This window comes from Carettochelys insculpta, chromosome 3 (genome assembly GCF_033958435.1).
Source record: "Carettochelys insculpta isolate YL-2023 chromosome 3, ASM3395843v1, whole genome shotgun sequence".
In the NCBI taxonomy this organism is placed as follows: Eukaryota; Metazoa; Chordata; order Testudines; family Carettochelyidae; genus Carettochelys; species Carettochelys insculpta.
This window is the reverse complement of record NC_134139.1, coordinates 208,215,243-208,237,405: the sequence shown is the minus strand read 5'-3', so window position 1 is coordinate 208,237,405 and position 22,163 is coordinate 208,215,243. Positions and strand designations below refer to the sequence as shown.

The 22,163-nt window shown below is 46.7% G+C and overlaps 1 protein-coding gene across 1 annotated transcript; it reads left to right on the top strand.

The window, feature by feature from the left end:
- Positions 1 to 609: 609 nt before the first annotated feature.
- On the top strand, positions 610 to 21,899 carry PBK (PDZ binding kinase). The gene is made up of 8 exons (XM_074989064.1): positions 610 to 615; positions 1,939 to 2,015; positions 2,867 to 2,969; positions 3,503 to 3,645; positions 6,772 to 6,941; positions 11,990 to 12,119; positions 17,097 to 17,282; positions 21,309 to 21,899. Exons 2-8 carry the CDS (start codon positions 1,958 to 1,960, stop codon positions 21,512 to 21,514), a joined length of 996 nt encoding a protein of 331 aa, XP_074845165.1. The 5' UTR covers positions 610 to 615; positions 1,939 to 1,957; the 3' UTR covers positions 21,515 to 21,899.
- Positions 21,900 to 22,163: the final 264 nt, after the last annotated feature.

Here is a 22,163-nt window from a genome sequence, read left to right as displayed (position 1 = left end):
TTACCGAGTGGCTGCCAAGGGAATCTCAGTCGCGGGGCGGTGTCAGCAGCCCGGTACACAAGAAGTCAGAGGGGTGATCCCCGGCCTGGAACTGCTGGGCTCAGAGTCGATGAGAAGGGGACGAGGCCTGAGAAAGGGGCAGCGCCCAGAGGGGAGCAGGAGCTCCGGCTGCTCTCACTTGGAAGGGGAGGCGCAGACAGGCAGCAGTGGGGCGGGCAGGGTGCAGCTTGTGCCCGGGAGCTCAGGGCCCCGTTGCAAGGCGCCTGGCCGGGCAGCACGTCTCCCCGCTGCCGCAGGCTGAGCGCCCAGCGTAGGAGCCCTGCACCGGGCGCGCGGAGCGAGACTCGGCTCCCGGGGCCCCCTGGCGCCGGAGCGAACCCGCGGAAGGCACAAGCCCAGCCTGTTCCCTGCTCTCCCCTGGGGCCGGTAGGGGGCGCGCCCAGCCCCAGCCCCCCACGTGCTGTCCAAGCTCGGCCCCCTGCAGGCTGGCCCCGCCCCCTGCGCTCCGCGGCCCCGCCCCCGCCCAGCCCGTGGGAGCCGCGCGGCCGCCGTCTCCACTGCAGAGGGGCGGGGCTGGGCGCTGCGCGCGCGGATTCAAATGGCGGCGGTTGGCAGGTAACGGGCTGCGCCCCTCGAGCCGGGGAGGGACCCAGGAGTCCGGCACACCCCGCCCCCACCCCCCCGAGCCGCACGGGGGAGGGACCCAGGAGTCCCGCACACCCCGCCCCCACCCCCCCGAGCCGCACGGGGGAGGGACCCAGGAGTCCGGCACACCCCTCCCCCACCCCACCCCGAGCCGCACGGGGGAGGGACCCAGGAGTCCCGCACACCCCTCCCCCACCCCACCCCGAGCCGCACGGGGGAGGGACCCAGGAGTCCGGCACACCCCTCCCCCACCCCCCCCGAGCCGCACGGGGGAGGGACCCAGGAGTCCGGCACACCCCTCCCCCACCCCCCCGAGCCGGGGAGGGACCCAGGAGTCCGGCACACCCCTCCCCCATCCCCCCGAGCCGCACGGGGGACCCAGGAGTCCGGCACACCCCTCCCCCACCCCCCCGAGCCGGGGAGGGACCCAGGAGTCCGGCACACCCCTCCCCCATCCCCCCGAGCCGGGGAGGGACCCAGGAGTCCGGCACACCCATCCCCCCGAGCCGCACTGGGGACCCAGGAGTCCGGCACACCCCTCCCCCATCCCCCCGAGCCGGGGAGGGACCCAGGAGTCCGGCACACCCCTCCCCCATCCCCCCGAGCCGAACGGGGGACCCAGGAGTCCGGCACACCCCTCCCCCATCCCCCCGGGGTGGGGGTGACCCAGGAGTTCTGTGCTCCTTGTACACTCCGTCCGCGCGAGCTGGGGATGGGGCCGTGAGCCTGGGGTGCCCCCAGCCACCTCGATCAGGGAGGCTCTGAAGAGCTCTGTAAGCTCCCAAGCCGCGCTCTCACCAACAGAAGCTGAGCTGATGGTATCTTACCCACCTGGCCCTGCCTGTCTCCTGGGGCCCCGCACTCTGCAAGCAGTGACTTCGTATGGCCGCTGGGAAGCCCTGCCCTGGATTGCACTGTGCACAGAATCACAGAGCACGAGACTGGAAGGGACCTCAAGAGGTCCTCCAGCCCAGTCCCCTGCCCCCTCGGCAGGGCCAAGCACCCACTCTCAACCGTCTCTGATAGACATCTGTCTAACCTGCCCTTAAATATCTCCAGTGGCAGAGATTCCACAACCTCCTTATGGAAATTAGCAAATCGCCCTAGGCAAATTAAATTGTCCGCACAGGGTTCAGCTGAGATCAGGAAAAAAATCTACAACACGTTTATAGAATCTGCCCATAAGTATGAACGTGCTTAAAGATATGGGAGAAGATGGCTATTTTGTTCTACGCTGAGGAAATGCATTGCAGGCAGATCTGATGTAAATGGCAACTGTCTTTTGTCCTAAAGCTCAGAACAGTTACCAACAATGGAAACAACAACTGGCTTCAAGACTCCTAACAAAATAACTAATAGAAAGAAATCAGGTAAGCTGCATTCGGATATGGCCTCTGGTGTATAAAGGCTTGCCTGTACCTACTGGGGGAAAATGCTCTGGAGGTCCATCTTCTGGGATTTGATCTAGCAGCTCTAAATCACATGCTGGGGTACCCCCTTTGACCCGGGTACTCCTCGCAGTTTCAAGGAGTAGGAGATGCCAGTGGGAGAGTTTCTATCACCCTCCCAGTGTGGGGATGGCACAGAAATATCCAAGTAAGGTACATGCAATTCACCTAGCTGGAGTTGTGTATCTTACATCAGTATTTCTCCCCTAGTGTAGACCTGGCCTCAGTATGGTGGAATGGGGTTAATTTGGCCCCTATAATGCTTCCATTGAAGTATAATCAGTTCTGAAGTGTTTTAATTATTTTCTCTCTGGCCCCGGTGATTCCTAGTATAAAGCTAGTGCTGGGGTGGTGGTAGTTGCATAACATACAAAATTGTGTTATCACGTCTGCTAGAATGACTCTTTTACAACAGCCATTACAATGTGGATTTGAATAAGTTTGTTTTGAGATCAGATTTTAAGTTACTGGGAAAATAAAACTCCCCATGAAGTTGCGTTAAAGATATCCAGCAGGTGAGATGCACATTGAGGTTGTCATGACACACACATATTGGGATGGGTTTCTGAAGTCTAATCAAAGAAAAAGATGTTTGTGACGAGCTTTTTTAAAAAACTAAAACTCATCACTCTCTCACAAAGCTCCGAGTACAGCTGTAGTTCAAAATAAAAAAAAAAAAAAGAAAAACCCTCTTCCAATGCTTGTAGAAGGAGCTTTGAGATCGTCTGGTGGATAAAAGTGTAATGATTTTTTTCTTGTTTTTTGTTTTAAAGACAATGGGCCACGTGGACCATTATCTTCTGTTGTTATCCCAGCCTCTCCTTTCATGCAGAAGCTTGGTTATGGCACTGGGGTAAATGTTTACCTTATGAAGAGGTAAGCGTAAGGGCCTAAACAGAATGGGGTGGTATTTCCTGGGACTTTAGATCACATATTACTAGGATAGATTTTTAAATGGAGACTTCTGTGCTGATGATAATGCTGGCTTGACTGTCTTGGAAATGGAAATCTAGCCAAAGGCAGTGGCTGTACAAGATGCTTCATACAGCCTTGTCAGTGTGCCTTCAACCTAGGTTGGCATCATCACCGCTAGCTCAGTCTTCACAGCCCATTGATTGTTGGAGACTTTGCTAGGATTATCCCACTCTGCTGGAGATTGAGCCTGACTTTTTATTACAGGGGGAGATGATAGTCAGTGCTGGCACAGAGTATGATTTGTTATTAAGCTGTTAAATTTAATTTCATAGTTTTAGGTTTGCTGTTTAGTTCCAAAGATTAGTTTTACATCCATCATTATGTTAATAACGCTCTTAGCCAATAGGTGCCTATGATGATCTGTCCTCTTTGATGTCAAATATGAATGGGATGACTCCTCATTCTCTAACTAAGAATGACTTTTCTCCATACAGATCTCCTAGAGGCTTGTCTCGTTCCCCTTGGGCTGTGAAGAAAATTAATCCAAAATGTGACAATAAGCAGAAAAATATTTACCAACAGAGACTGAACGAAGAAGCCAAGATTCTTAAAAACCTTCAGCACCCAAACATTGTAGGTAAGTTTCAGACACAGCTTCAGATGCTTAATTTGTAAATGGAATTATTGGAGCCACTCTGAGGCTTAATAAGTTAGGCTTCTCTTTCTGATGTTAACTTCCCAGAGCTGTGTGTGTCAGGAGGGGGATAGTGGTGGGTGGTAGAGCTGTGTGTGTGTGTTGGGGGGTGACGTAAATGGCCCTGGACCTTGTTTGAGCAGCATTTGCCAGAGGCTGTAGGTACATATGCCCTGACTCTGGCATTCCATAGTCCGAGAGCACAAATGCCTTGGCCCCTTCCATCTCTAGATCGTTTCTCTTTACTGCCCCCAGCAGCCCTGGTCGCAATGTGACTAGTTCCTTCCTTCACTGTCCGTTACCTGGGTCTCATAAAATTCCAGATCTGTCAGTTTGGTTTAATATGCTGAGGGTAACCTTTAAAGGACCCATTTTGGGCCAGCGCATTGGTGCTGCCATGAAAGAGAATAAAGAAATACTTCAGTATCCTAATTCTAGCATATGGGCTGTCAAGGCATTGTAGGGTCATTCTGTTTCTATCCTATCCTATCACCGGAAAGGAATGAACCAGAGAGTTTATTTGTAGGCATGTCAGGCTTATCCCAGAGCAGCCTTAAGAGACTTCAGATTGCCTGCCTACATCCTGAAGACTCCCCTCCAGTGCCCAGACCCTGTAAACACTGACAGAAATTTAACTTTGCCTGGTTCTGCCTCAGCACAAGGGACTGGGCTTGGTGACCTCTCAAAGTTCCTTCCAGCCCTACGCGTCTATGATTTTTCCGCCGATGACAATTAGACTTCTTACATGCACAAAAGTAAGCATGTGTCAATGTTTGCAGGTTATGGGTTTAAGCATATTAGACTACGTCCAGGGTAGGATGCAGGGAATCTTTTACTAGTGTCTGGGCTAGTGTCATTAACACACAACAAAAGAAGATACTTGATCTTTCAAAAAGGACACAGACAGACATAAGACCAGCATCAAGTGCAAAAAGTGGTTATTTCTGAAGATTGCTCTCTAAATACTTTGTAATGATTATCTCATTAATCCCCCAGGATTATTATTTTTGTCACTAAAATCACCAATTGATTAGCTTTGTTTTAATCGTGCATATAAAACAATCATTTTTGCTAGAAGTGCCACACGAAACCTCAACAAAGTGTTCTGGGCCACTGAATTCTTGCTCAGAATGGAAAATATTCATCATTTGTGGGGCAGGATATAGACTGGGTGTTCTCCATTCTCAGCAATGATTCAGTGGCCAGAAATCTTGTATTGAGGTTTCACATTGCTGAGATTTTGTTGTTTTTTCCAAAGGTGCTACAGAACATGAATGTGAGTACTTGCCCATGTTGTACAATGGGAAAAGTCATGCAAAAATGTAAGAGTCATATTTAGTTTGGGGAAAATTTGTAGTCATACACAGTATATTAATATCAGGAAGTTCTGTCTTGGGAAATATGTGAAGTCAACTAATTATCCTTTAATCTACAGTGAAACAGTCTAAACCATTTATTAAATGTTGTTTAAAACTTCATGCTCCATTCCATGAAATATAGCCAGTGCTAACATTTGTCTAAGGTGACAAATATCACAGTCAAGATTGTGAAAAGGGGCTGCTGATTTGTGGGTGCCTCAAGTTTTAGATGTCCAGCTTGAGATGCTGTAAAGGAGTGTGATTTTCAATGTGGGAATGCTCGTTTTTTTGTTTGTTTGTTTGTTCTTGTTTAAATTACATAACTCTCCCTTCAAGAGATCTTGGTTTTTGGCTTCATCTGGAAAAAACTGAAGGCCAGCCGATGTGTGCTGTAAAAACTTTCCCAAGGACTCACATAATGGCTTGTTCCAGGCTAGCTAATTTGAATCGAAATTGATTGGAGTTATAATGCAGAGCAGGCTCCCGGTGGCCTAAAACAGTTTAAAATAGTTCAGGCTGCCTGAAACCTGGCCCATAACACGTCTCCAAATGGTTTTCTTGAACTCAGGTATCAGAGAGGTAGCTGTGTTAGTCTGTATCTTCGAGAACAAGAAGTCCCGTGGCACCTTATAGACTGACAGATATTTTGGAGCGTATGCTTTCGTAGGCAAAGACCCGCTTCATCAGATGCATGAGTGGGGGAGTAGTTTCAGAGGGGTATTGAAAGAGTGGGGTCCCAGTAAAAGGGAGGGCCAGAGCTGACAAGGTCTATTCAGTCAGTGTGGAAAAGGCCCATTATCAGTAGGAGCTTCTCTGTCGTAGGTGTTAACATCTCCACATTAGACTGACAGTGGGCCATATCCCCCCGTCTTATCTGACCTGTTTTTAACTCTCTTCATACATACTACTGATAAAGGGCCTTTTCCACCCTGACTGAATAGACCTTGTCAGCTCTGGCCCTCCCTTTTACTGGGACCCCACCTGATTTGTTATTTATTTATTTATTTTCTTTTTGCATCTCTGTGTTATAAAACCATCAGGGCTGTACTGGAAATGGCATCTCTCCAGATCTGAGGAAGTGGGTCTGCCCCACGAAATGTCATAGGTAGTCTGTCATGTCCGATGACGATGTCTTGAGCTTGCACAGGCTCATCAGTTGTGGACTTGCATGTGGCTCAGGAGTCCAAGCTTTGAACGGCATGGGCGTTCACAATGGGGGCAAGAGAATTGTCCTGGCTCTGTTGGTGCGGCTGCTGCTGTTGCTTTCTGCCTCTCACGAGCATCAATGAGGCGTACGCGTCGCTGCTCTTCCAAGTTGTCGTATGTGTGTCGTATGAGAGCACGCCAGCCTGTTTGGTCTTTTGCATGCTGCTCTAGCTGATCTGGTTTTAAACCAGCATGAGCAATATTGGCCTTCATGCAGTCTTTATACCTCTTGCGAGGCCTACGTTGATGCCTTTTGCCCTGGGAGAGTTCACTGTAGAGGAGTTGCTTAGGCATTCTTGACTCCTCCATTCATATGACGTGCCCTGTCCAGCGAAGCTGGGCTCATCGCATAATTGATTATTTTGTTAGTCTTTCAAGTACTACTTGACTGCTTGTTTGTTTTGCTCTTGAATTGTGCTACTAAGCATATGTGTAAAATGGCTCTTCCATAGTTACTGCTTGGTTTTGTTCCCTAAAAACAAATGGCATCTCTGATTGTTTTAAGGGTACCGTGCGTTTACTCAAGCCAACGATGGGAGCATGTGCCTTGCTATGGAATACGGAGGAGAAAAATCTCTCAATGACTTAATTGAAGAGAGAAACACAAAACACCAGGGCCCTTTCCCTGCTGCTACAATTCTCAAAGTTGCCTTGAACATGGCAAGAGGGTTGAAGGTATGTTTTTATAGTGACATTTGCTGTTCCATAATCGAGATGGGTACAGAAGTGGTACTGGGCAAAATGCAGTAACTCAGCCTGCAAGAATCTAAAGGATGCTGCGCTGGTGTCGTCACATGTTACGCAGCATATCGCAGTGCCAGTCTGGTTTCATGGTACGCTCATCCCTCGCTGTATGAGCACAATTCTTTCTCACATTTCTGCTTATAGGCGATAACTCATAAAAGTGACACTAAAATCTCATTAAAATACATGTAAAAATATCCAATTCATTCCAAGTGCTTGTAACTTGACATAAACCAGTTGAGTTTAGGTACTTTTCTGATGTATTTGAATAGTTTGGCACCAGAAATAGGATGTAGCGTGTGTATGCACAGCAGGGATTTCCAACCTATGAGTCGGGACCCAAACATGGGTCCCATTAGATTTGTTAAGGGTTGCCAGCTGGGCAGTTTCCAGGTGCATGTGGCTGTTAAGGAAGCCATTTTCAGTTTCTTAATGCTGCTGCCTCAGGTAGATATCTATCCATAGCAATAACTGCTGGAGATGGCAGCTATCTCTGTCACTAGAGATAGCAATTACATTATGGCTAGGCGCTGAAACCTTAACAGTTGAGTTAATTGCTGGGAGCAGGAGGGCTGGGGGAGCCACCTAGCCTAGCAGCCCCAGTGAAGAGGCTGCAGGAGGAGGAGGAGTGTCTAAGGCTGGGACTGTTGAGGGATGCAGGAGGGGTCTAACACTGGGGGATGTTTGGGGCTGCAGGGAGAGTCTAATGCTGGGGGCGGTTTGGGGCTGCTGGGGACTCTAAGGCTGGGGGTGGTTTGTGGATGCTGGGGGGGGTTCCTGAGCCTGGGGGAGGTTTGTGGATGCTGGGTGGGTTTAAGGCGGGAGGCAGTTTGGGACTGTGGGGGGGCAGTTGAAACCTAGCTGTGGGTAAGGTCTGCAGTGTGGGGCGGGGGTCTAATACAGTAAACCCTGGAGTTATGCAGGGGTTGCTGGGACAACCCCTGGGTAACTCAAATTTTCCTGCCAGGGGAGTGGAGCCAGGAACCACCAGGGCTGGTCAGTTTCCTGGCTCCCAGAGTGGCAGGAGCTGGGAACCAGGGGCAGGCTGGTTCCAGTCTCCCCATGGCTTGTGGGCTGGGAAACTGATCAACTCATGGCTGGTCAGTTTCACATTCCTGCCATTTCAGGGGAGGAAACCAGGCTAAGAGCCTTCTCCCTTTCTTCCTCCAGCCGAAGGGCTGTCAGACACCTGCATGCCTGAGGGAAGGGAGGGAGAATGCTCCAGCTGTGGGTCTCCGCACCCCCAGCCAGGGACTCCACGGCTGGAGCTGAGCCAGCTGCAGGGCTGTGGGTTTCTCCGCCCCCTGGCCAAGGACCCTACTCATATAAGCGGGGGAAGTTCACTCATATGGTAAATAAAGGTAGGTATATATGTTCCTCATTTTAGTGAGTACTCATAAGTAAAGTACTCATTAAATGAGGGATGAGTGTACATGGTACTTAGGCCAAGGAGACCACAATTCTGTTGTGGTAGGTGCTGAACAAACCCAGAACAAAACCATGGTTTCTGGCCCAAACAGTTTGCAATGAAATTAATCCATTATGTGATACAACTGTGTTTTTGTTAGTACTGGCCCCCCTGTTTTCTACACCATTGGGGATCTCCCACTTTTCCTCCTTGCTAGCTCAGGGGGTGTGCCCTCACTGCTAGAGTCCACAGGGAGAGGCCAGAGACATAAGAATGTCGGCCTGCTGGGGTAGGGGCCCTCTTCGGGATGGAAAAGGAAAGAATAGGGATGATGGTAGAGCTGTGTCCAGCTAGAACAAAGTGGGAACTCACTGGAGCTGTCTCTAATAGCATGAGGTGCTTGACCATGTCTTCCCAAGGGCTAAGCAGGCTCTTCCACATACACAGGACTAACCATGCCAGTGGCTTTATTCCTGTAGCTATAGCAGTAGCCTGGGCTCATTCATTCCTGATAGATTCATATGAACATTGAAGTAGGAACCAGTCAAACTCAGTAGTGACTGTTGCATATTCTTCACCTCTCACATGGGGGCCTGCTCATGTCGCCGCAGGAGCCATGCAGTTGTTCTGTTTCTGCCATGAGTCAGAGTGTCTTTATCATTAGATGGTGTGTTATTGCCAGAATGGAGGGGAAAACATTAACAACTGTGTAAGTACAAATGTTTTGGCCCGGAACTCGCAAGAGGCTAAATCACCATTTCCAAATGCTGGCAGCAAAAACAAACCACATATTTCTCTAACTATAGCCATGAGTCTTTTGTTATCACAGTGGCGCAATGTACGTTAATCACATAGGATAAACTCAGCCAAAAGCACCATTATTTTTCAGTCTCCATTTTATACCTTGATTCCGATAAATACATCATTCTCTGCCCAGAGCTTAGTTGGACTGATACTGTTAAATGCCAGAATTCTTCATACACCCAGAATATACTGGATTTATGTACACATGTGAGGAAATTGAAAGTTCCAGTTCCGACATCAACTAGGCTCCTTCTCAGTGTGCTGTGTGTGGTTACAACTGCAGCTATAGTCTGTTCAACACAGCAGAGTTCCACAGATAGCTTAAGTGGAAACTAAACTTACGTGCACAACATCTGTGCCACTGTGTCACACTGCCACATTAGCTTGTGTGTCCTGGAATGGGAGACACTAAGCCCCTTCTAACGGCACCCAAGATGTAGAAAGTGATTTTCAGGTTCTGCAAGGAAAGGGCATTTGGCGTGGGTTCATAGTGCATTTGTGTTTTGTTTTAAGGCTAGAAGGAACCATCATGATCTTCTAGTCTGATCTTCTGCACATTGCCGGACACAGAAGCTCACCCACCTACTCCTATAACAGACCCATGACCTCTGGCTGAGTTACTGTCATCCTCAAATCATGATTTAAAGACTGCAAGTTATAAAACGTCCACCATTTACTCTAATTCTAACCAGCAAGAGATCTGTGCTGCAGCGGAAGACAAAAATGCCCTTCCAGGCTCTCTGCCAATCTGACCTAGGGGAAAATTCCTTCCCAGCCCCAAATAGCGCTCATTTAGACCACAGGGGGGGAATAGGGATGAAAAATCCCATTTAATTAGTAAACTGGTTAACCAATTAAATGGGAGTGGGGAAGCAGCTGTGGACAGGGGCTGCTCCAGCTGAGCTTGGGAAGCTTTTCCAGAGCTGCTCTCCTCCAAAGCTTAGAAACCTTTGTCTCATGTCAAGCCTAAACTTGCTGATGGCCAGTTTGTACTATTTGTTCTTGTGCCAAAATTGGCCCTTAAGTAACTCCTCTTACTCCCTGGTATTTATCTGGTTGATGTATCTTAGAACAATCATATCGCCCCTGCCCTTTGGCTAGGGTGTTAGGCTGAGCAAGTCCAGCTCCTTAAGTCTCCACTCATAAGTTAGGTTTTCCATTTCTCTGATCATCCTTGTAGCTCTCCTCTGCACTTGTTCCCATTCAACTTCATCTTCCATGTGGGCAACCAGAATGAAGTCCAGATGAAGTCTCACCAGTGCTGTGTACAATTGTAGTAAGGTTCCTGCCTCTGCTGGCAGTACCTCTCCTGAGGGGTCCTGAGATTGCATTTGACCCTCTAACGTCAGCAGCAGATTCGTGGCTCATAGTTATCCCGTGATTAGCCTGTTCACCCAGGTCTTTCTCCTCTGTTGCTTCCAGCTGATAAATCCCCAGTTTATAGAGCTGAGAGCAAAAATTCTGGTTCATCCACAAGTGCTTGACCTTGTATTTTTGCACTTTACATTTCATCCCATTTCTAGCATCCCAGTTTTCAGAATTGTTCAGATTTCCCTGTGTGATGTTCAGGTCCTCCTGCGTATTGGCCATACCTCCCAACTTTGTCATCTGCTGGTTTTATTGGCATGCTCCCACTTTTTGTGCCACAATCAATAATGAAAAATGTTAAATAAGATTGATCTCGGCCTGATCCTTGTTGAACTCCACTACTAACCTCACTGCAGCCTGACAAGTCATCTTTTAGTTTGACCTGTTGTAGGCGTTCCTTTAATTACTTCTCTATCCACTTTTCAATGCTCATATCAAGCCCCATCTTCTCCAGTTTAACTGATAACTTCCCATATGGAACTGTGTCAAATGCCCTACTGAAATCCAGAAATTAGAGAAAGGAAATACAGTAGATCTAAAATGAAAGAGATCAGATTCACAGAATCCCTGGGCTGGAAGGGACCTCAGAAGGTCATCTAGTCAGCCCCTTGCTTCAACTGATTGGTCTGGCATGATCTACCCTTTTGTTAAGTCAGCTCGTATTTTATCCCAATTACCATTTACCTCTATGTCCTTAACTACTTTCCCTTTAAAAATTGTCTCCAGGTCCTGGCATATAATTGAGGTCAAATTAAGGTGCCTGGAGTTTCTTGGATTCCTCCTTCCCCCTTTTTTTTAAATAGGCCCTATGTTAACAGTTCTCCACTGTTAGAGTGTCACTCCCAAGTTTACGGGTTTATTAAAAATCTAGTTTCATATGTGCCATTTCCTTTAATAGTCTTAGCTGGAGATTATCTGAGCCCCCTGATTGGGTCCCATTATAAGCTGTTTTAGTTAATGGGCTTTCTTAAGACTCTCATGGATAATTCACTTCAGAGCTGAGAACAGGTGTGAGATGCTCCAGGCCAAAGAGAAGCTCTCTAGTGGGGAAAGTTGTAAGCCATTGAAAATAGCTGGTTGCCTGGAACTGCCTTGTCAATGACCATTCTCTCAGGCTAATTAGTGTCACAGTAGCAATGTTAAAACCTTGGGCTAGATTCCCAGCTTGTGTAAATTCACATTGCTCCACTGAAGTCTGCTTGTTTGTCTTAGTCATCTGCTATGTCATGTCTTCTTTGGGGCATAGACTGCTGTACCTAGCACAGCTGAGGCTGAAGGGCGACCCTGCAGTATGATTGTTCAATAATACAATGCTTCACTGCCCAAACCTGTTTTAAAATAGCCTCTTTCTCTATTTGTAGTAGATGGGATGCTAATTGTTCTCCTTTTTGCCTCCTAGTATCTGCATAATGATAAGAAACTGCTCCACGGAGACATCAAGTCTTCTAATGTTGTCATTAAAGGTGACTTTGAGTCGATAAAAATCTGTGATGTGGGAGTGTCCCTGCCGCTGGATGAAAATATGACTGGTATGTGGGGCTTTCAGCGCAGGCTGCTTCAATGATCTGGACACTGCAATGTAACTCGGACCACAACACCTTAAAGCTAGCTTTTGACCTGGAAGGAGTAAAGTGATAGTGGCTCCGTGTAGACATTAAAGAGCCTGTTGTGTTTTCATAATACAGGTTGGACCTCCCTGCATGGTCCCGAACTCTCAGCCACTGGGCTTTCAGCTTCAGGGGCTCTCGAGTCCAGCAACAGCTGTTGTCCTGCCAGACCCTGGATGTTGTTGTACAGAGAGTCCCAGATCAGTGAGGTTCAACCTATAGCAGTTTGCTGTGCAAGGATACGGTTTCCTTCCCTGGCTCTATGCCTCGTGGCTGTTATCCTTTCTCCCAAAGCTGGCTGCATTTCAGTGGCGGTGGTTCTTAAAGTTTAAGTGCCTTGTAATCCTTCCAGGTGAATAGTTCTGCATAATTGAAGGAAACTTCCACATTACCCCAGAGGGCCCTGTTGCATTTCTTGCACCCTCAAGCTCACCTTAATATGTGTAGGAGTTCTAACGTACAAGGAACACCAGATTCGGCCTAACAGATTTTGTATTGGCATCCGGCTGTGGTGAAACCTTAATTCCTGTGTGAGAGTTAACTAAATTAACCTCCTATTTCATAGTCTTGGAGGCCAGCCTGAGCCAATTGTGAAAATTATAACTATTTCACTGAACTCCAACAAGAAGCAGATGTCTAATGGCCTGTTGTCTTAGCTGTCAAAAGCAGGAATGTGTTTGGGTTAATTACAAGATCACTTTTCTCTGCTGTTTGTTTCTACGCTGCTTGGGTTCACAATAGCTGACTGGCTTATGCAGCTGCCCTTTTAGATTTTATTAGTAACTGTTTCATTTTATAAGGGAAGAGAATGGACTGCTGCCATGAGAAAATGGGCTTTGGAGCCTGTGGGGAGGGCCACAGGAATGATCTTCCAATGCAAAGGGGGTCGTTAAATGTATTATAGGGCAGCTACACAGAACAAGCCCTCTTGGTTAGAAGAACCTTCAGCCCAGCTTCAAGATAATATCCAACTGGCTAGAAAGGGGACTGGGTCCTTTTCCATTGGGTATCCGAGGAATAAGGAATGATGGTCTACAAAGTGTTAAGGTTCCTAACATTCATTTCTCATTTGTACCGGACACTTCTGAGAAATGGCCTTGCAATACCAGGGTAACAAACAGCTGCGAGCCTTCTGATAGCTCAGTGAATTATTGTGCAATGGGGAGAGCGTTCTGCTGCCCCTGATTGCCAGAGCCTGTGCCTACAGCTCAGCATGCTAGCTGCATTAGAACAATGGGCTGTGCCAAGCTCTCTTCTGCAGGAGTTAGTAGGCGTCCAGGCAGCGACTGGGATTTCTCATTCAGCCAGGTACAGACATTTTTCAATTCTTTTTAAAATTAATTAGGAGCTCTTGGGGACTTTAAAAACACATGGACCAGTAATAAAGCTAAATCGTTTCTTGCTAGGAGCCGGGGTCACATAGCATGACGTAAACTCATCCCCCCATCCCAGGCACCTTCAGACCAGTGGCCTCTATCAGAGACTTTGTCCTCTGGCTTTAATAGAGCTGTTGTTGAATGACTGAGAGGCTGAGTTTGATTCATCAGTGTAACAGATTGTAGGTGCTGCGTCTCAGGATCATATTCCAATCCAGGCCTCTCTGCCAGCATAAAGTGCCCAAGACCCCCAAATGTGAGAGACGGTAATAGCCTACTGTGTCTCCTCTCATCCATCACTTCTCATTGAAGGATTTTTCCTTAGTCTTCAGTTGTCATAGAATCCCAAGTCAGAAGGGAGCATTGTGATTGTCTCATCCGGGGTGGGGAATCTTTTTTGGGTCAGAGCCACTGACCTATAGATAAATCAGTTGAGGGCAACACAAGTGGGGTGGGGGGGAACCCACCGCATTGATGTGATCCCCAACTGAAAACAAAAAGTCCCCTCACACACCAGACCCTGGGGGGGGCAGGGCTAGTACTCTGGGCCCCTCTAATTTCTGGGGTGGGGCCAGAAATGGGTTCAGGGTGGGTGGGAGGTGCTAGGAATGGGTTTGGGTGGGGGTCTGTGTTGGAGGGAGGAAGGAGGAGCAGGCTGAGAATCAGGAAGTCTGGACAGAGTGGTGTGCTGGAGTCGGCTGTGGGTAGATGGTCTAGAAGCAGGCTGAGGGTGGGGGTCTGACCTGCAGGGGTGTGTAAGGGAGGGGTGGGGGGGTGAGGTCTAGGAGGGAGGGAGGATGTGTGCAGGGGAATTGAGGGGTGGGGTCCAGAAGGGAGGGGTCAGGGTGGGCTTGCGGTGGTTGGGAGCAGGATGCAGGGTGGGAGGGTGCAGGCAGAGCATGGCACTGGAGGTCTGGGTGGGAGGGGCACAGGAGTGGTCCAGGGGCACAGGATCTGGGCAACAGGGGTGCAGCTTACTGGGCAGCACCCCAGGACACACATGGCTCTGCGCCTTCTCCCCACTGCTCCCAGGCACTGCTCTGATTGGCTGGAATTCTACCCAATCAGAGAAGCAGAATGAGGCTTCAGAGAGGTGCTGCACCTGCTGCTCCTACTCCCCTTTCCCTGAGTGATAAAAGTGTCAAATGGTGCAGAAACACTCCAACAGAAACACACCCAGTCTATGATGACTTCCTGTTCACAGTTCATTTGGAGACCTGTCAATTAGTTCAGTTTTTAATCCATTTAATGTGGTGTCACGGTCATTCTATAGTCAAGTAATTAATTCAAATGTACAGTTCCAAGTCAGGCACCTTAAAATGCCTTATGTCACCACTGTTACCTTTATCAGCCAAGCTCATCAAAGAAAGATAGAGATTACTTTATCATTTTTCCCATACACCATGTTTGTTGACGTTCATGACATTACTCTCCTTTATTAAAGAACTAATGTAGTCCTGATTCAGCTGCTTCATTATTTTGCTCAGGATTGACATCAGGCTGACAGGTCTATAATTACCTGGGTCGTCCCCTCTTCCTTTCTAAAAAAAATAGTGGGACACCGTTAGCTTTTTCCAGTCTTCTGGAACTCAATCAGTATCCCAGGGTATATTGAAAATCATGAATGGCACTCCATCAAGCACCTAAGCCAGCTCTCTAAAAACTCTTAGGGGTGTTACGTGGATCTGATTTTAAAAATGTCTAACTTTAGCAGCTGATATTTAACAGCCTCTAGAGACACTATGGAACGAAAATAATTCTAATCACCATATGATGAGATAACATCATCTGTTTTTTTCCCTCCAAATACAGAACAGATACGTTTATTGAACATTTCTTCCTCTTTTGCCTTATTGTTGATTCTACCAGTTCTATACATTGTTACATTTAAACTTCTTCTTGTTCTTATCTGTGCTGGTCATAGAATTTCTCCTTGCTTCACTTTGCTTCCCTTATCAATTTGCTCCAGTTCCTGGCTTCTGATTTACTGTCATTACTATCAACTTCCATTTGTTATCATTTATTCATTTCTCCTTCGTGTGCTCTCTAAGGCTGTGTTTACACGGTGGGCACTATTTTGATATACTGCAGTATCCCACAAAAGCTGCTCGCATCTATGCAATGCGCCGTTGTCTCAAAACCGTTTTCGAGATAATGAGCGTGCTATTCCAGCATCCCTGTACATCTGAGCGCAGAAGGAGTACAGGGGTGCCTTGCAATAGCACTTGCTTTGGGCATGTGGCCAAATAGATGAAATCTACCCAAAATAAGCTACACAATTTGTGTTGCTTATTTTGAAGTTAGGGCACCATGTAGGTCTAAGGCTATGAGGCTATGTCTCGCTCAGCTTCGCATAGCTTATTTTGAAATAGGCTATTTCGAGGCATCCCTTTACTCCTCCTGCGTTGCATAGCTCCCGAAATAGCTCCCACTGTGTAGACATAGCCAAAAGCAGAGCTTGTTTTTAACCCATACAACTTTCTTTGTTGCTTTTTGGGCCTCCTGTAGGGTTTTCTTAAATGATCCCCCATTATGATTCACATTCAGAACATATTTGTTAGTCATGCTGGTCCAGAGACCAAGTGCTAACTGATCCTAACTCCTCAGGATATTAAATCTTTAAGTGGAGCTTCTAGTGTTCTGCTGATCTTAAGGCCCAGGCCACTTAGCACCAAGCAGGCAAACTTGGCAGTGGAATCTGTGTGGTTTCCTGTGCTGTTCCTAAAACGTGCAATATTTTAGTAAAAATCTATATTCTGTGCTTATTATTATACTTGATTTAATTTGCAGCTAAGAACTGGACATCTGCATGAAAGAGTACAGGCCCTGTGCTCTTAGGTTGTGAACTGTTTAAGGTCTTTTCCAGGGACAGAAAGTGTTTTAACAGTTAACACATTGGCTGTGGCCAAAACTTCGAAATGGCCATGCTAATGGGTAAATCGAAGAATACTAATGAGGTGCTGAAATGAATACTCAGCGTGTCATTAGCATGCTGCCAGCTGCTGTGCTTTGAAAGTGACGCTTTCGAATGTGCACAGCTTGGCTACCCAGGGGTCATTTTTGAAAGGATCCCGCACATTTCAAAATCCCCTTATTCCTCTGAGCTGACAGGAAGAAGGGGATTTCGAAATATGCGGGGTCCTTTTGAAAAGGACCCTTGTGTAGCCGAGCCGCGCACGTTCGAAAGCGGCACTTTCAAAGCGCCATGGCTGGCAGCATGCTAATGAGGCGCTGAATATTCATTTCAGCACCTCATTAGTATTTTTCAATTTGGCCATTAGCATGGCCATTTAGAACTTTAGACCAAGTGTGGCCACAGCCAATGTGTTAAAATCCTAGTGTGGACAGGACAAGCCATAGTTTAAACACACATTAGCTGCCTGGGGTGACTCCTCACCACCCCGTAGCTCATTTCACCCCTCTAACAATCCTAGTGTAGACCAGGCAGTTATACTCTAATATGTTGAGTACACTGTTTTTCCTAGCGTGGAACTGACCTGAGTCGTGTGGTGTTTCTCTTCAGTGAGTGACCCAGAGGCAGTTTATATTGGCACGGAGCCGTGGTCACCTATGGAAGCTCTGAAGGATGGTGGAGTTATCACCAATAAGGCGGACATCTTTGCTTTTGGACTGACTCTGTGGGAGATGATGACTCTTTCCATACCTCATGTGAACCTGCCTGATGATGACGACAACGACAATGATGAAGGTCAGCTTCTATTTCTTACAGTCCAACTCTAAAAATGAAGGGCCTCTAGCAGAAAGCTGCTCTCAGAGATGGATTTCCCACCAGTGGAATGGATTGTGTTGAACTTTTCTATGTGCAGGGTGTTTCTTAGGGCTTGTCTCCACTCCCACGCCGTGAGCAGCACAACTTGGCTGCTGTCAGATTGCTCATGTAACTGCTCTGTGCTGACAGGCAGGCTCTCTTGTTGCCGTAATAAAACCACCCTCACAAGGGTTCTAGCCATGGTGTTAGGCCACGGGTGGGCAATAATTTTTTTTGGCGGGAGGGGATGTAGGGGGGTTACTCCAAGATTTTTGTAAGTGGTTCAGGGCTGCACCTGTCTGTGGAGGGAGTGCAGGGTCTGAGATGGAAATTGGATACAGAAGGGAGCTCAGATTAGAGCAGAGGTTGGCAACCAAAAGATCAAGAAGAGCCATTTTTTTCAAATTTATTAAAAACCTCAGTAGTTCAAGAGCTGCAATGCATGTGAACACGAGAGGGTCCTTACTAAGTAATAGCAAACCATACTGTTGTAACCCATTTTAAGAACAGCGCACACACATCCCATGATGCACTGCACATATTTTAGGGGGGTTATCCAACATTTCCAGATCACATATTGTTTGCTATTTAGATATGAGTTGTTCCTTGCTGGGCTTTTAGGTGGTCATTGAAATATTGAAAATAATCAGGAGGGTTTTTTTTATTTGCAATTACAGCATCAGTAGCCACAAAGATGTCCTTATAGAGCAGCAGGTTGCAGACCACTGGGGGTGCAGGGTCCTGGAGGAGCGGGTAGGGGTACAGGAGAGGATTCTGGCCTGTGGGAGAACGAAAGGAGGGTTCAGGGGGTCTGGGAGGGATAGTGAGAGAGAAGCAGGTTCTGGCCAGAAGGGACTTGCCTAAGTTGCTCCTGGCCAGCCACGCTCTCAGGCAGACCCCCACCCCAGCATTATCTCTCAGCTCCTATTGGCCGAAAACCAGCCAACGGGAGTGGAGAAATTGTGCTGCACTGCTCCTGCCCCCAGCACCTGAAGCGCTCCTCCCTCCACAGCATAGGATGCCCCAGGGAGCAGCCAGCTGCTTTAACCAATGCTGCTCCCTGCATAGAGGTGGGCCGAATTAAAAGACTTGGCATCCTGTCCACCCCTGTGTTAGAAGTTCTCTTGCCAACACGGGGTCGTCCACACCAGTGCTTCTGTTGGTGAAACTTATGTCACTCGAGTGTGTGTGTTTTCATATCTATGAGCAATATGTTATACCAACAAAAGTGATCGTGTAAAGAAACCTTTAGACTTTCTTTAATGCACATCTACTACCAGAGACACGCGAATCATGTCCTGCTGTTAACACAACTAGAAAAACAATTAAACTGTCCTGTGTTCATCCGCTTAAAAAGTTCCCTGACGAGGGACACAAAGAAATAGTGACGGACAAGGTAGCTACGACATTTCTCTGCTCACTGATTCTTATTTTTTTAACCCTTTCTCCTCCTCCTAGGAACTGCCTGGTCAGTATGTTCCTAGTACTGTCTTGCCTCCCCGGGAGCAGGTTGCAGCATAGAAGAGGCACTTAAAACTAGTAGGGTGGGGATGTTGAAAACACATGCCTGACTGCTGTGCTCCATGTTTTTGCAGGTGGCTGAGCTGCTTTAAAGTTTGGCTGATAAGCAGCTGATAAATATGCCTAATTAATCATTTTAAATACTGAGGTGCTCCATAAGCAGGCCAGCTGCTCGTTAAACAACTGCAGGAGAATTCTCATGAAATTCTGCAGCTTATCAAATTCCCCTCAACACTAAACTTGGCAAGAGAGCCAAGTTACAACTGGATAGTTCCTAAGCATGGTTCCTGTTTTGTGGTGTAGACAGGACCAAAGCATATTTCTGAATCATGCTACAGCCCTGCTCAAAGCCAAGTGAAGTTGCTTAGACCATAGTTCTGGTCCAACTATACTGAAATATTGAGTCATGTTTTACCTGAATGAGGGAAGGGATCTACCATGGTGATAGCTGCAGTTTATCTAGGACTAAAGTGATATTGTCAGCATGCAAGTCAAAGGAGAAGAACAGAACTATCTCTATACTGGGTCAGACCAAAAGTCCATCTAGTCCACTATCATGTCTTCTGAGAGTGACCAATGTCAGTTGTCCCAGAAGGAATGGACACATCAGGCAATCTTCAAGTGATCCCTCCTCTGTTTCCCATTCCCAGCTTCTGGCAAACAGAGGCTTGGGACACACGCCTTACCCATCCTGACTAACAGCCATTGATTGACCTGTCCTCCATGAATTTATCTGGCTCTTTTTTGAATCCTGATTAATCCGTAATTCTTCCCAGACCAGCAAATCATGCTGAGTGTTAAGAGTCAAGTGGATTAATCAGACTCTGAATCCAAAATAAATGCATAACCCATTTGAACAATGTGAATGCATCTTCGTGATAGATCGGAAACCATTAACCTCTACTGCTTGAACTACAAGTCCAGCTCCTTGCAGATGACCCACCTAGTGCATTAATACAGTAGCATTTAAACAGGTCCTGGGTTTACTCTTCTGGGGGACAGAGCACATATTTTAATAACTAAGTGATATTTATTTCCCTCTTCCTTCCAGAGCTGTTCCCCATGGCCCTTAACTGTCTCTTGTGGTGGGTGTGTGAAAAGGGTTTGGGTGGTATCAGGTAGGTCTATGGATACAGACGTGCTTGCTGCCAAAAAAAATCACCTATATTGAAATTTGCTGGCTAAAGGTAGCAGTTTCTGGAGACACCTTCCTTCCGTTACCTTTAGAAGTGCTCCTGCCAGGTTACTTTTGAGGCATATTGGCAGAGTGAAAGGTGCATATGCTCTGTACTGGATATGCGGAAGTTTCAATTGCTAGGGCTGCTAAGCCAGTATTGTTTTTTTAAGGAGACTAGTAACTTCATCCAAAAAATCACTATAAACAAGACCAATGGAACTGGAATACTGAAACCATCATTCCAGGTAGAAATTCCTCCCAAAAGTCTGGTAGAGAAGACCCTTTGTTTTGGCCTTCAAAAAGCTGGCCAATCTAGAAACAAACCTAGAGCTTTCTTTGTAACTCTAACTCAAGCCCTATATCAGTCAATGCGTTAACACATAAATAAGCACAGATGGCATCGATCTTGCTGAGCTTCCTAATCCCCATATTCGACACATCTTTTAAGGTGGAGTAGAATTTGCCTTGGCCAGGTGAGCAACCAAGATTGTTGCACACCCTGTTAGAAGTAGTGAAGCAGGTGACTAACAGCTGTGGAAACAAATGATTTAAAAAAAAAAACCTTCTGCCTTAAATAAAAGTTTCATTCTGTATAGAATTGGATCCTAATGCTGCTGATAGTCTGTGGGACTAAATAAGGAATTTACACAGCGGCAGGATTTATAGCCAGGGAGATTCTGGACTATTTCCAGAGATTTTTAAATACCAATTTGTAATTGGGAGTGGGACGTTTCTATTCTAATGAGATTCCAACAGGAAAAGTGGCTTGCTGGCAAGTATTTAGATGCGGTAATTGCAGTCAGGCTTTTGCATTTGTCCCAGTGGTCTGCAGTTGGCACTTTTTCTGAGGGTTCTAGAAAAAATCAAATGATTGATTATAGCTTGTAGTAGTAGATTGGTCTGCTGACTCAGTCCCTTTGCATTTTACAAAGTGGCAGAGGTCCTGCTACTTCTGAAGCTTTGCTGCAGACGATGGATGGGTTTGTAAGCAAAACAAACAAGACACAAGGTAACACTTGCTGAACTCTGGCTCTAGAATGGCAAGCATCTCTTCAAAGGACCAGTTATGTGGCTCTTAAAGCACCATTCGGCTTTCTCCAGCTTCAGACTCTTCAAAACCCCCACTTAGAGGAAGCAAAGGCTGCATGAGGCTCAATGAATGTTGGCCCCTGAGGAGGTGGCATTCGCTTTCCAACATTCCCTAACCTCTAAGGAGATTAAGACTGTCCATTACTACTGCTGACTTGTTTTTAAACGTTCTTGTCCAGATTCTACTTTTGACGAAGATGACTTTGATGATGAGGCATATTATGCAGCTCTGGGCACCAGGCCACCACTGAATATGGAGGAGTTGGACCAGTCGTATCAGAAAGTGGTTGAAATGTTTTCTGTCTGCACAAGCGAGGACCCAAAGCAGCGTCCCTCTGCCGCACACATCATTCAAGTCTTGGAGGAAGACATGTATCGTCAATAATCAACCACTATTCATCTCTCCATTGTGATGGAGAGGTTTCTGCCTGTAATTTCAATATTTCTCCTCGTACTCTAACCTTATGCAAGAATCCAGTATACCTAAATTCTTGGTATGATTCTTGAGATGGCCGGCAGTAAGACAATACCAACTCACAGGATAGCTTTAGAGATACGTTGTGAAAAATTGTAAATACCATAGAAAGCCTTTAAGAGCATATACACCTTTTCTACGTCTTTTGTATTTTTCATTAAGAGATTCTTTAACAAAACCTTTGCAATGGATGATTTTGTAGCATTCTGTAGCTTTAAATATATTGAGCATTTGAGGAAAAACTAGCAGCTCTTTAAAACAGTGAATTTATATTGACTGTCTTGTAATAAAATGTTTAACCTACACACTTTACTTTCTAAATGTCATGTGCTTCTCTAGATTACAGTTCAGTCATTTTTATAAATATTAAATGGTAGCTTAAACAACAGCTTTCCACAAAGCTGAGAGTCCAAAGCTGTGTCCATCCATGTGACTTCTAGCCATGTCTAACTCAGTAAGCTTTTTCTGAACCATGTTTTGATGTTATTGCTGTCAGGTTAACTTTGTGTGATGCAGAAAATGTAAGTGTTAAATTAGCAATCTCTTGTTCAGTACACCC